The sequence below is a fragment of the Culicoides brevitarsis genome, chromosome 1, assembly GCF_036172545.1.
Source record: "Culicoides brevitarsis isolate CSIRO-B50_1 chromosome 1, AGI_CSIRO_Cbre_v1, whole genome shotgun sequence".
Taxonomy (NCBI): Eukaryota; Metazoa; Arthropoda; class Insecta; order Diptera; family Ceratopogonidae; genus Culicoides; species Culicoides brevitarsis.
Genome location: NC_087085.1, coordinates 21,653,801 through 21,667,663, shown reverse-complemented (window position 1 = coordinate 21,667,663; position 13,863 = coordinate 21,653,801). Strand labels below are relative to the sequence as shown.

At 31.6% G+C, this 13,863-nt stretch overlaps 3 protein-coding genes across 5 annotated transcripts; 1 reads left to right on the top strand and 2 right to left on the bottom strand.

Moving 5' to 3' along the window:
- The first annotated feature begins 422 nt into the window (after positions 1–422).
- Positions 423–2,290, top strand: LOC134836861 (U4/U6.U5 small nuclear ribonucleoprotein 27 kDa protein). 2 transcript variants are annotated; one of them, XM_063852118.1, is made up of 4 exons: positions 423–532; positions 635–737; positions 798–878; positions 1,052–2,290. In XM_063852118.1, exons 2-4 carry the CDS (start codon positions 646–648, stop codon positions 1,359–1,361), a joined length of 483 nt encoding a protein of 160 aa, XP_063708188.1. In that variant the 5' UTR covers positions 423–532; positions 635–645; the 3' UTR covers positions 1,362–2,290. The 2 variants fall into 2 exon arrangements, with proteins under 2 accessions (XP_063708188.1, XP_063708187.1); XM_063852117.1 differs by having other exon boundaries at positions 795–878; positions 1,052–2,287.
- Positions 2,291–3,544: 1,254 nt separating this feature from the next.
- Positions 3,545–6,041, bottom strand: LOC134827066 (serine/arginine repetitive matrix protein 1). 2 transcript variants are annotated; one of them, XM_063839599.1, is made up of 6 exons: positions 5,889–6,041; positions 5,250–5,377; positions 5,086–5,196; positions 4,553–5,028; positions 4,317–4,496; positions 3,545–4,217 (listed from the first exon to the last, which is right to left on the bottom strand). In XM_063839599.1, exons 2-6 carry the CDS (start codon positions 5,329–5,331, stop codon positions 3,669–3,671), a joined length of 1,398 nt encoding a protein of 465 aa, XP_063695669.1. In that variant the 5' UTR covers positions 5,332–5,377; positions 5,889–6,041; the 3' UTR covers positions 3,545–3,668. The 2 variants fall into 2 exon arrangements, with proteins under 2 accessions (XP_063695669.1, XP_063695670.1); XM_063839600.1 differs by having other exon boundaries at positions 5,250–5,370.
- Positions 6,042–7,117: 1,076 nt separating this feature from the next.
- LOC134827065 (uncharacterized) lies at positions 7,118–9,382 on the bottom strand. Its single transcript, XM_063839598.1, has 2 exons — positions 8,088–9,382; positions 7,118–7,778 (listed from the first exon to the last, which is right to left on the bottom strand). The coding sequence occupies exons 1-2, from the start codon at positions 9,105–9,107 to the stop codon at positions 7,194–7,196; spliced, it is 1,605 nt and encodes a 534-aa protein (XP_063695668.1). The 5' UTR covers positions 9,108–9,382; the 3' UTR covers positions 7,118–7,193.
- Positions 9,383–13,863: the final 4,481 nt, after the last annotated feature.

Here is a 13,863-nt window from a genome sequence, read left to right as displayed (position 1 = left end):
TTAGTTTAAGTCTTCTGAAAATTTCACACATTTATAACCACATCCATTTGGGCAATGAATTTAATTTAAGCAAATGGGACTCTGAGGGTCAATATATTTTACTGTACCCCCTCCCCTCACAACTTTGACGATATATTTTTTGAACACAATATACATTCCTTAAGAATTATTTCTTTAAAAATTAGCTCAGATTCAAATGGAAATTCCTACCTTAAATAAAAAATAGATTTAAAGTTTATTGATTGTTTCTAAAAAAATTAAACTAAAAAACCTAAGATGCAGAGGACTTTAATGACATCGAATTTTGCTTTTCATTTCCCTCCTCCCTTCTAAATCCATCGGAAATACAGAAACCTCCACCCCCCTCTAAACTTTCGACGCCGTAAATGCATGACGCCGAAATCTGGCAACCTTAAAAATGTAAAATTTTGAGAAACTTCACTATTGAGGACGACTCGCGAAAAGGGAAGGATATTTTCCTTTTTTCGTTTCATAATTTGCGATTTTTAGGATATGTGAAACAAATAAAAAGGTAAGAAACTGTCCGAGAATCCCAGCTTTTTATCTTGCAGTCAAAAATTTCCTTGAAAATCAAATGTTTCAGTGAGAAAAACAATAAAGCATTAATTTTTAGGAACATACAAAATGGGTCGCTCACCATCACCGGCTCGTCGACGGCCAAAGGATAAACACCGTGATCGCTTAAAACACAGAAAACGCAGCAGAAGTCGAGACAAGTAAGAATTTCATCTTTCAAGTCTTTAATTTATAATTTTTACCTTTTTCATAAACAGCAGAAGCCGCAGTCCCGTGGATCGACGCCGAAAAGAACGTCGATACTCCAGATCGCCCGTCGAAAGAAGTCGTAGAACTACTAGGTGAATGATGAATCTTGAACGTGTAGTGTATATGACCAATTCCTAAGTAGAATGTCCTTTTGTCTGTCTGTTAATTAGTCTTTTTTCAAACTACTAACCCCCATTTTCATCTGTGAACTAACGTAAAACTTTGTTTTTTGAACATTTCTAATGTTTTTTTGTTCCCATTAAAGATCCCGTTCAAGGTCGTACGAGAGAGACACACGAAAAAGATCGCCAGGACCATCGTCGTCGTCGTCATCACACAAATTGTCGTCAAAATCATCGCGAGCCACATCATCGAAGAACGACTTTGAAGGTGCCCAATCGGTGGACGAGCAAGAAATGGCGAAACTCATGGGATTCAGTGGATTCTCGTCGACGAAAGGTAAAAAAGTCGAGGGAAATGATGTCGGCGAGGTTCACGTGATCCTCAAACGGAAGTACAGACAGTACATGAATCGGAAAGGCGGCTTTAATCGACCACTCGATTTTGTTGCCTAGCACATCGTTCGTCATTCGTCGTCGTCGTCGCATCCATCAATCATTCACACACACAAACATCCTTTTCTTTTCTCTTTCTTAACTTATCCGAACTTAATTCATTAGTTTACTCGTATTAGTTGTTAGTATTCATAGCCTCAAGTGAAAAACTATGCTATGGGTATATTTTTCCGCTATATATTTCTCCACAAATCAACAATAGTCCAATTAACCAATCTACAGGTTTTAAATAGTTATTATTCATATACACACACACACACAAACACACTACAAACCATAAAATGCAATAGTTGAAGTGAAATGCAGCAGATCTCGCAGATTTTATTAATATTAGTAGACTTAAAAAATCCCCTAGTTCCCTGTCTCCCATTGAAAATCAAAAAATGCAACACAAAAAAACTTGCGAACGTTAAGAATCGCGAAACCCGTTTTTCTCGCATCTCCTTCGTCTTCTATCACACAAGTCCCCCGTGTTAATGTTTCAAAATGCATCATGTTTGCCTTATATTAGTATGAGATGAAGCGCACATATACAGCAAGTACCTGCCCTGTAATGACAAACTGTTAAAAAGTTTTTTAAAAGATTTCTCGCTGCACTCACTTCATTCAAAAATAAACTAGGATAAATACAAAATATTTGGATATTTACAAACAATAAAGTACAATAGTTATTTTTTACCTCACAAAATATATATAAAGAGAATATACCTCAGCAAGCCGATTTATAGTAATAATAATTATTATTATTAGTTTTAAGATTGTATTTAAAAAGATAAATTTTTTAAAACTTTCATTAGGCATTCTCTTTCTGATACACATAAAAATACACTATATATCTTTAGGTCATTTTTCATTCATTATAAAATAAATTTGCAAAAAAAAACATTTCAAATCATAAATGTATAAAAAATTTTAATAATGAATAAAAACAGAATTTTGGCTAATATTAAAAATTGTTGTTTGTTTTTTTTTTAAAGTAGTTTAGGAATTTTTGACTTACATTTTTTTTTACAGTGACAAAGGGAAAAAAAAATTTTCTTCTATTTTTTTTTTTTAAATTCACGATAATATTTTTTCAATTAATTAAAATAAATTTGAAATTAAAAAAATATTTGAAAAATATTCGAATTCATTGATTTTAAAAAAAAATTTTTGAAAATTTTTTAAAAATTTTTTAAGTTTTTAATTTATAAAATTGACTAAATTTATTTAATTTTATTTATAAAATTTTTTTAAAATTTGAAAATCAAAAGTAAAGAAAAATGTTTGAAAATAAAATAAAAATTTTTGAAAAAAAAAATAAATTTTTGTCACGTGATGTTTCAAAAAAATGTTTTTTAACATTTCAATACAAATTCGTGTATTAAGCAAATTTCTTTAGTTTTTTTGTATAACTTTTATTAAATTTTAAAATAAAAATTGATTAATTTTTCAATTAAAATTATTTTATTTTTTTTCACTGTCAAAAATATTTTATTTTATATTTAAAAAAAACGAAAGTATTTTTAACGGAAATTTCTAAAAATTTTTGTTTGATTTTAATCCGAGAGGGGGGGAGACAAAGAATTTGAATATTAAATTTTTCGCCTAAATTAAAATAAATTTTTAAAATTTTTTAAAATTTTTTTATATTCAAATTCATTGATTTTAAAAAAAAATTTGAAAATAAAATAAAAATCTCAAGATTTGAATTATAAAATAACTAAATTTATGTAAATAATTTCTAAACTGATTAGGCGAGTAAAATAAATATTTTAATTTTTTTTTGGGATAAAAAAAAATAATAAATATTTTTGAATTTTTTGTTTGTAATTTTTTAACGTTTTTAGACGTAAAACGTTGATTCTTAACATTAATTAATTTTACTTTATATTATTTTCAAATTTGAATTCAAAAGCAAAATCAAGGAAAAAATTTTCAAAATTTCATCAAACAAACAAACAATTCTAACAAACCAAAAAAATTATATTTCGAAGAGTTTACAGAAATTTAACATAGATTTCTTTCTCTATATTTTTTTAAATTGACAAAAAAAAATTGTTAATAAACTAAAAAAATTTTTAAACTTTGAAAAACAGTAGTATTTCAAAACTTATTTTTTTTTATTTTGTCCATTTAGATAAGCAAAAGTATGAAAAAAATCACAGCGCCTTTTCATAAAAAAAATCAAGGAGTTTGTTTAAAATGTATTTTATTACAACTAAAATTTGTTCTTACACATTAACTTACTCGTACAAAAGAAAAAGAGAAAGAAACAATCAAGAGATTATTACGATGGATATTTTCGAGTAATTTGCATGCAATTTTTTAATTCAACCGTGCGGTGATCGGAAGTTTCCGACGATGTCTTCTGTTCATGCGATTGGCCTCCCAAAGTTGGCAGCGATTAAGCCATTCCTGGTACTGGTACCACCACTCTTCCCAACGCACATAATCGTCCAACGTGAGTCCCTTCAAGTAGCCGGCGCCCTTGTAATATCGATAACGCACATTGATGTCGTCCCAGCTGCCCGTCGTATGCGTCGGTGCTTGCGTTGGCAGTGCATCGGGGAAATTTCCATTACGCAAATACGCTTCACGCTGATTCGTCGACGATTCTTCCTCGATCAAGACCTTCAAGTCGCCACCCGCCGAGTTTTTCGTGATTCGCATATTTTCCATATTTGTGCGATCCGTACTCCATTGAGCAATTTTGCCGAAACGTTCGGACAAGCTGATGCGAGTGCTGGCATTTAATGCGGAAAAGACGACGCCATCGTCATTCGTGTCGCTGGCACTCGACGAAGACGAGCTGGAACGCGAACGACGCTTTTGCTTGGGCTCATCTTCGATTTTGATCCGTTGAATTGGGATATGCTGCAGAAAATAGTACAAAAATTTAAAAAAATTTAATTTTTTTTTTTATTTTTTTCTATTTTCAAAATTCTTCATTAAAAATATTAAAACTTCACATACCTTTTCCTTCACTCTCTTCGCTTTCTTGACCTTTGTTGGAATCGGAGCAGGTTCCTGTGGACGAGATTTAGCTTTTACCGTGTATTCATCAGATGTCGATGTAACTCGCGGCTTCGGCGACAAATGTTTGCGCGATACTGGCATCATTTTGTGTGAACGTGGAGGTTTCTCTGGAGGTGCCTGCCGAAAAAACAGTTAAATTTTTTCAATAAAAATTCTCTTTGAAATATTTTTACCTTTTCCATGTAACGCTTTTCGGGCATCTTTCGGTATCCGGGCGACGGAGACCTGTAACGCATCGGTGGCAGTGGCGCCTTCGAACCACCTGGCTCGGGAAAACGACCTGCCTTCATGTGAACCGGTGGCGGCGAGCGAGAACGCGAACGTCGACCACGCATCGGATACGAATCTTCGGAGCTAGAAGAGCTCGATGACACCGAGGGCGGCGACGGCGGTCGATAAGCGGGCCGTTTCGGGGGCGGCGACATCGACATTCGACGTTTTGATGACGGCGGCGGCGGTAAGGGTTTCCGTACTCTTACATTCGGGGGACTCCGGGGACGTGGCGAAGGACTTGCCGCACGTCGCGGTCTTGGCGACGGACTGACACGACGAGGAGGTCTCGGTGACCGAGATCTGCTAGAAGACCGACTGGGACCTTCACCCTCGACATAGAGCTTCTTGAATCCGCTATGACGCCATCTTCCGGGGTCTAAAATTCGATTTTTTTGTTAAATTGAACAATTTTTTTTGGACAAAAAAAACTTACCTCGTTCTTCTACTTCAAGCAATTTCTTGTCCCAATAATCGTTTGGGTTGTCGCGAGCTTTTCTCATCACATTTACGATTTCCTTTCGTTTTCCAACCACTAAGCTGGGATCTGTTAAAATTTAAATTGAGTTTTCGGGTCTTTAGCTGAACAAAAAATCTTACCTGATATCTTGAGAGGCGGATATTTGCTGTCCATCCGCAGAAAACGCTTGCCTCGATCAGCACTCCGGTCACGACCAGACATTTTCGCTCCGTCAAAGTCCTATTTGAAACAAAACAGCAGCTAAAACCTGAATATTATTGATTGGATCAGTCAGTGCTTATGAGTTTTAAAAGAAAAATAAAGGACGGGAGCTCGCGACTACTTTCTTCATGGACACCCGAACCGAAAGTCCTCGAGAAAAAGTAAGTTTTTGGAGAAGGAAGTTTTCACGGAACACGAAATCCCGACGAGAAACACGAGAAATATTCGCTCACGATCCGGAATTTCCACGAAATCGAGAATTTTTTTACCGGTAACCGGCGAACTTGGAACCGCTCGATCGATTTTCTTTTCCGACATTTTTGAACGTATGTACACGTAGACGACGACGACGCCATTTGTTTTGTGTCTTTGAATTTTTTTTTTGTCAAGTCTTTTCATCGCTTTTTGCAGATTTCACAGTTCGTAAGCGTTTATTTCGCTTAGAGTGTTCCATAGTTCTGAAGTTTTAGGAAATTGTGTTAGAAGGAACTAAAATGAGCTGGATTTGCCAGCTTTTAAATTTACAAATAATTTTCTTTCACTAATACGCCACTTACGGATTTCTTCACTTGTTCGTTATTTCTTTGATTGAGAAGTTTCTTTTGCGTATTTTTTGTCAATTTTCCGATTTTTCTTTTAATCACAGCTTTCGTTAAACAGCGTAGTTTGGTAAAATATTACTTTGAATATTTTTCTTCCACTCTTCAATGGTCGCTACTGAAATGTCAAACAAGTCTGTCGATTTTTAGGGTCGTGGTACTGTCTACCGTAAGGTAAGCAGGTTCACTGTGATTTTCAACTTTGATACAAAAATTTTTGATACAATCTTTTAAAAATCAAAATAATATTTTAATTATACGTTTTTTTTTTTTAATTAAATTTTGAAACTTTTTTCGATGTTCAAAAATTTGAGATTAATACAAAAATATAAAAAACTATTGATTGTCTAAAATTTTTAAAACCAAAAAGGGTGGGGGTAATTTTAAGAATTCTGGATTTAACATAAAGTTTTCTATCATTTAAAAAATCCCAATTTTTAATGTTCTTTCACGTAATTTTCTGCTTAAAAATTTCAGATTTATATTGATTTTGTTTTCTAGGATAAATAAACATTTATCTCTTTTTTTCAAAAATATATAAAAATTGACTTAAGACGATCAAAAACTCTAAAACTTTTGTTAAACACAAAAAGTTAAAAATTTTATGATTTGAAGCTTTTAAAAATATTAGTTGAAAATTATTTATAAATTTTCAAAAATAGCTGAAAATTTTCTTTAAAGCTTTAAAATCTTGATTTAGTATTTCAAAACAAAGTTTTTTAAGTTGAAAATGTTTTCAGATTACTTTTTGTTCAAAATTTTTCTTTAGTTGGCTAAAAAATATAAAAAAAAACTAGATTTTTCAAACATTAGTATTTCAAAACCAACAATTTTTTTTTGATCTATTTTTTCAATGAAAATTGTTAATTTTATTATTTTAAGCTTTAAATTTTGTAAAACAGAAAGTTAAAAAATTAATTTAAATATTGTTAAAAAAATTTTAAATTCATTTTGTGATGGTCAAACGGAAGCCTCAATGACCAGACATTTTATTTTTTTTTTCTCTTCATAGGATTGTTGATTTTCAAAATGGAACGACAAGTTTTGAACTTAAAAAAAAAGTTTAGTTTAGATAAGTTAAAAAATATAGAAATAAAATGAAAAAATCCTCATCATCACCGTAGATACTTACTTTTTTTAGAATGAAGAACCCCAAAACAACAAATTTCGAAAAATATTTAGTTTTATATTATTTTTTTTTAATCATAAAAATATAAGAATTTGGTTTAATTTGTTTTTTTAAAAAGGATTGCTATTCGAATATTATCTTCTAGGGGGTGCAATGCTTTGTTGTAGCGCCAGATGTCCGTTCAGTTTTTGCAATTTCGCGGCAATATCGGCTTTATCTACGTCTCCAGGTCGTCTTTTTCGCGCCAGATTCTGCAGAAACTGACTCGAGGGTTGTGCTCGTACGTAAAACAGTGGCTGTGACTGTTGCTGTGGGGTTACGGTTCGGTCTGGCTCCCGGATGACTGTCAGCTCGAGATCGCTGTCGTCGTCATCTACTTCAATAGGTGGTTCGGTTGCCGAGCTCGGCAGAATAATTTCTATTTCGTCGTCATCGTTTTCGTCGCCGTTCTCCTCCACTTCGACATGCACCGTATCTAAGCTATCTGTGTCATTGTGATTCGTTAAGGCTTGTGATTCTACGGGAGGTTCGTTTGTCGGCGACACGACTTCCGGCGTTGGATTAGTTTGTATCATGGATGAATTTTGGGCGTCAAAAGGCTCAATTTCGCTAGGGGAAAGTACTCGATCGATCTTAGGTGTAATTTGTTGCAGTTGTTGTTGTTGTTGTTGTTGCTGCTGCTGCAGCTGCTGATATGGGGTATACATTTTATGTACGTTCTAAAAAGATTAAAAAAAAATTGTTTTTATGTGAAAAAATTGAAACAATAATTTTTGTTTGACGAAAATTCGTTAAAAAAGTTTTAAAAAAATAAATAAAAATTAGTTTTAACGAGAATCTGCCGAAAAAATTAATTTTTACAAAAATTCGTCAAAAATATTTTTTAAAAATTAATTTTTACAGAAATCCGAAGATTTATCGGGAAAATAAAAAAAAATAATTTTAACGAAAATTTGTAAAAAAAATATTTTCTACGAAAATTTGTAAAAAAAAATATTTTCTACGAAAATTTGTAGAAAATTTTTTACCTTTAAATGACGTTTCAGAGAGAAGGCAGATCCCAACATTTTATCACAATAATCGCACGGTCTTGGAGTTTCCGAGGGCTTTTGAAGTTTCAAGGGTGCAGGTGTCGACACAAATAACGGGCGAAATCCATTTGGTCCCGAGCTGTTGAATTGACTGTTGTTCACGAGTGTCACACGATTCACGGAATGATTGGCGTTCATTTGATTAATGTGTGTCATTGGAGGTGGATTGCTAAGTTTCGGCAAACTAAGAGAGTCCGGATGACTGAACGAGGATGTGGATGGCAATGAATTTCCGTTCGACGTGGATGGCATTCCATTTCTACCGTTTTTTGTTGGGGCGATCATCATTTCACCGCCATTCAGTAACACTCTTTGAGGATTTAACGCGTGCTTTGATGGCGACGACGAAGAAGACGAAGGCTTTTTGACACTTTTTCCTTTGATGTTGTTCATAAAAATTTCCTCCTTGCCGGTTTTTGGGTTTTTACGTACTCCAATCTTAATTCTGTGCACTTTTAGCATGTGCTTTGCCGTGTCAGGAATGTTGGCAAATTTCACGTTACACCGGCCACACAAATAATCCTGTTCGGGATCTCGGGCGGCGGCATCTGACAACGAATACTGTTGATTTTCTTTGAGCTGCTTGGCAACCGGCGTCACTTTGTCCTTGATTTCGCTGTGTTTTTCGAGCATATGCTTCATGGCACTCATTGGCGATATGAACATGATCCGACAACTGCTGCACCGATTTTGCTGGCAATGCACGGAGCACAAATGTTGCTTCAATTCCGTCTCCGATGGGATTTGTTCGCGGCAGAGCGTGCACCAGTACTCGTGATACATGTTAACATGCTCAATGAGCGTTTTTTCGTCCAAATACCAGCCTTCGCAGCGCCCGCAATAGTACTTTGCCTGTTCAGGTTCATTCTGTTGCACTTTTGTCTCGTGAGCAGCGAATTGCGGCTTTGAGTGGCCTTGTGTTGCGTTGCTGGTTGTCATGGCTTGTGTGCCATCCATCGGGGGCTTCACAATTTCGCTTGCGGTCTTTTTCACAGACTTTCCACAAAAATCAATAAGCTTCCTTGGAAGGTCTATTTGGCTTAGCTAAACCTTGTTTACATTTTTAGTGCATTTTGGTGAAAAAACTTGGTGGTTGTCTGGCTTTGTTTGTCTGTCTTTTCGTCCGTTACTGCGTTTAAACAATTTTATTGATTTATATATTTTAGTCGGGGATCTTATTGTGATTAATTATTAACAAGGAATTCAAACAACAAGTAAAACAAAGCTTTTAAATGCGACAAAAACATTTAACAAATCAAACAACGATGACTTTCCTGGTACTTTACTCCAAGCCGTACACCTTACCGAGGAGTATTAAAGTGAAGCTAACCCATTGATGCCTGAAGTTGCAAATTTTATTTGAATAAATGCATAAAATGAATTTTAATTTAAATTATTTATGATTAGGTATTTTTTTTTATTTTTTGCATTTTTAGATAAAAAAGTCTACAAAGCATTTAATTTTTTATGTTTTCTCTTTGAACTGATTACTTTTAAAAAATTTTGTTTCCGTTATTTTAAAGCATTCTTTAGTCATTACTTTTTTTGCGCTATTGAATATTTATGGTGATTTTTTTTAAATATTTAATTAATCACATAACAAACTTGATTAAAATTAACAAAGTTAATTTAAAGTTTCATTTTTATGTAATAGATTGAAAATTTTGATCGATTTTGGTAAATATTAAACTAATCAAAAAAATTTTTTTTCGCACGGATTTTTTTTCAATTATCAAAAATTTTCCCAATTTCCTAAATTTCAATAAATAAATATTTTTTCAATTAATAATTAATCATAATTTTTTTTTCAAATTCATGAATGGAAAATTGATTTAACGACTTCACTTAAATTAAAATAAAACAAATAAAAAAATAAAAAAAAAAGAAAAATTGTCTGTAAAATTCTTTAGAAAATTTGTTAAAATAAATAAATATTTTTTCAAATGTATTAAATGCATAAATTAACATACGAAAAAATAAATAAAAAATTTTTGATTATATGTTTTTTGTTTTTTTACCAAAACCGAGTCTATTATTTGTTTATGGAAACTTAAAATTATTTTTTTTTCGACATAAAAATTATTTATAAGGGCCAATTAATTGATTTTTTTGTTATTTATTTTTTGTTTAGGGTCACAATAAAAATTCTATTTTTGGTATTTTTGTAAAATGTGTGCATTATTTTTTTTTTTTTTGGGTGATAAAATTTTTTAAAATGTTATTTAAATGTTTAATTTAATTTATTTAAAATCTTTTTTAGACATTTAAATTAATATAATAAAGATTTTTAATTTGTTTAAAACAACAATATTTTTGATTCAAAAATTTTTATTTAAAACAATCACATAAAAAAAACTAAAATTGATTTAAAATGCTAAAAATTATTCATATAAAAAAACATTAATTGATTTATAATACTAAAAATTATTCATATATAAAAAACATTAATTAAAAATAAAGACAATACTTAACGAAAAAAAAACAAAAAAATCCTTAAAATTTATTCAATAATAAAAAAGAAACAAAATAAAATTCCAAAGGAAATGAACCTTCAGTTACACATGATTTTTTCAAAAACCACATCGAAACACAACAAAAAACGGAGAAAGAGTTTATCGAGAGGAAATCATGCTAGAAATCTGTTCAAAAAATTTCTTCAATTTTTGACTTTGACAAACAAACAGGATACGCCAGACAGGAAATCAATTCAACTTTTAATCTTAACAATACAAAGTACGGATGCAAAAAAAAGTTGCATTCATGTGTTACTGCTCAACGATGAATTTACAAGTAAGGAAGAGAGCACAGCAGGTGTTCATAAGATAAAACAATGACAAAGTTAATTGTTCAAAATCTGACATGCAAAGCATCCTTATTTAATAATCATTTGTTACATTTTACACTAGAAAAAAAATATAAAAAAAGTTTTAAAATTGTGTTAAATAAACATAAAAATTCCGACAAAGATTTCCCATCATAACGTTAAGAAAATATTTTTACAAATAACTAAACTTCCTGCTTCATTTGAGAAAATCAAAACGTTTTAATACAACAGGTTAAACTATTTTTTTTTCTCATAAACATCAAAGATTGATATTGACCGATCAGAAGTTCCATAAATTGTTTCATAATCTGCCTTAAAGAGCTTCCGTCATGCTTTTTTTAAGAAAAATTAAGTTTTTTCATGAAAAAAAATTTTAAAGCGCATTTTTTGGAAAAAATTAAAAGACTTTGCTTCAAGACTAAAAGCGATCTTTTAAAATTAAAAAAAAATCAATTCTTGAAAAGGATGTTATTTTATTATTTTTAAGCAATTGTGAGTTAAACACGTTCAAATATTGTATTTTTTTCAAACGTTTCACACAAGCACAATGTCCTTTTCTTTTCCTTTGTCATATTTATTGCATGTCAATTCAATAAGCAGGATTTTACGATATGTAGTCTTTGTTTGGCATTGTATTCATTCAAATCCGATATGTGTGTAAGGAGGTGAAAAAAGGAACAGGACGTTGTATTTATACGCCTGTTTAAATATTTTTTCAAAACCCAACCAATATTTTTTTTACGATTTTTGCAATTAATTGTTTGGGGATTTGTTGTTTAAAAAAGTGATGTCAAAGAAAATCTCTTTTTTTTTTCATCTACGAGTGAGACTTAATTTGAGGATATCCCTTCTTTTGTTAGACCTTAACAAATTTCGTATGGTACGAAACGGTTCTCGTAATCGTGTTATAATTGAACATCCTCATTTAGAGTCTTCGGTTTATTTTTCTCATGCGATCTCACTTGTTTCTTCTTTTTTTCTGTTCAATCAAAACGGATTTAAGCATCATCATCATCATCAAGATGTGACGTTTTTTTTTCAAAGAAATCAAAAAAAAAAAAAAAATTAGATAAATGCCACAAGTAACACAATTTTTATTATTAAATTTGTAATATTCACATTTGCTACCGTGTGCGTTGACGTTGTCATCGTCGTCGGTTATTTAGTCAAAAGTCTAAGGAAATCCGGTGTTTTATAAATGCATATGTACCTACGAATGAATGATCATCATGATTTGTATCCACAGACACACGGAGAGTCGACGAATATTTGAGTGATTAAATTTGAACAAAAATACTATTTCCGTAGTTTTAGTGGAATTAGAACGTATTTACTTTTTTTTTCGTGTTTCCTTTCGTCCCCTTTTGAATCCATGCATCAATGTTTATTTTTTGTATATGTTGCATATGTTTGTTAGAACATCCTTGAACTCTTTTCTGTCTTCGCCGTAAACACTAATACCTTAGTTCCGGGATGTAGGTAAACACAGAGTAATTTTCTAATTTTGTCGAAATCCGCTTTTAGCACTGCTGTGATAAAATTTAGGATGGACGCTTTAAGGATATTAGAGCAATTAAGGATATTTACGAAAAATAAGTAATTTTGAAGATTATTTTTGGATATATTGAAAAAAATTAAGATATTGTATTGGAACATTTGAGTGCTGAGATACTCAATAAAATTTAAAAAGGAAAAAAAATAAAATAATTAAGAAAAAATTACGAAAAATATAAAAAAAGCTATAAAAGTTCTAATTTTTATCATTCCTAATTTTTCCGAAAATTAAAAATACGAAATTAATTTAATTCAACACACAACAGGCAAAATTGTCAAATCTCATTATAAATATAATGTTTGGGGTGAAAAAGCCATCGATACAAGATTTCCGGCCTAAAAAATCTTTTCAACTTAAATAATATATAAAAATATGATCAAAATCTCAGCATCTTGACTGTTATCCTTCTTGGCCCAGATTGGTGAAGTATTTTCCATTTCAGTCGTCATAAGATAAAACATATAAAGATACGAAAAAAGAACGAAAATTCACCAGCGACTAGGCCAGCCAAATTATTTTTTTTCTTTAGCCTCAAGGGCGGTAGGATTCTGCCATCAACCCAATCGTCTGATGTTGCCAGTTCCAGAGCTATTTGTTTAAATCTAGTCTGTGAAACACCGAAAACTGTGAAAGTCTGTGAAACTGTTAGGTTGAAATTGAATTATTTGTTCGTTCTGGAGCCGACACATCCAGCTTCTAAGTTCATGTTGCCCGTAATTTGCCTTCTGAAGAGAACAAAAAATTTTTAAAAATTAAAACCAATTATGAAAAATCAATAAAAATCAATTAAATAAATCACAAAAAGTATTAAAGTCAATTTTTAAAAAAAGGTTTTAAAGAATCGAAAAGTTGTTAATATTTTGCTATCTAAAAATGCAGTCTCTGCAATTATTGTTTGCTAATCATATTTTTCTAAAACAAACAAATAATTAAATTCAACATTCAAATGTTAACTTATAGACAAACGCAGCAAAAAAAAGTAACAAGATATTGCACAAGTTGATACGTTCAAATATTTATGCATTTTAAAATGCACCGGTCATAGAGTTGCATTGTGGAACAGCAGCACGAGAGAGAAACACATTTTTTTTTTTGTGAATGGGACGCAACAAATACTCACGCACATGGCACAAACCACACACATTTCATTCATACGACGTTCATTCATCGGAGCAAATAAATGATCTTACTCACTTGCCGCTCGTCGTTCATTCAGTCTTGCAACAGTCGCTGTCGAGAGAAGACGTGTGTCGAAAAATTTTTATTTTTTATTTCGGTGCTCGTAAAATAAAGTTGCATACAACTTTCTGAAAAAAAAGAAAAAAAAAATTATA

Bases quoted from the DNA above. Each gene is read 5' to 3' on its own strand.
- LOC134836861 (XM_063852117.1), top strand. From the start codon at position 646: ATGGGTCGCTCACCATCACCGGCTCGTCGACGGCCAAAGGATAAACAC. The intron at 738-794 runs GTAAGAATTTCA...TTTCATAAACAG, and splicing joins CGCAGCAGAAGTCGAGACAA to CAGAAGCCGCAGTCCCGTGG. The intron at 879-1,051 runs GTGAATGATGAA...TTCCCATTAAAG, and splicing joins AGAAGTCGTAGAACTACTAG to ATCCCGTTCAAGGTCGTACG.
- LOC134827066 (XM_063839599.1), bottom strand. From the start codon at position 5,331: ATGTCTGGTCGTGACCGGAGTGCTGATCGAGGCAAGCGTTTTCTGCGG. The intron at 5,197-5,249 runs GTAAGATTTTTT...AAATTTTAACAG, and splicing joins TCCGCCTCTCAAGATATCAG to ATCCCAGCTTAGTGGTTGGA. The intron at 4,497-4,552 runs GTAAAAATATTT...TTTTTTCGGCAG, and splicing joins AAAAGCGTTACATGGAAAAG to GCACCTCCAGAGAAACCTCC.
- LOC134827065 (XM_063839598.1), bottom strand. From the start codon at position 9,107: ATGGATGGCACACAAGCCATGACAACCAGCAACGCAACACAAGGCCAC. The intron at 7,779-8,087 runs GTAAAAAATTTT...TAATCTTTTTAG, and splicing joins CTCTGAAACGTCATTTAAAG to AACGTACATAAAATGTATAC.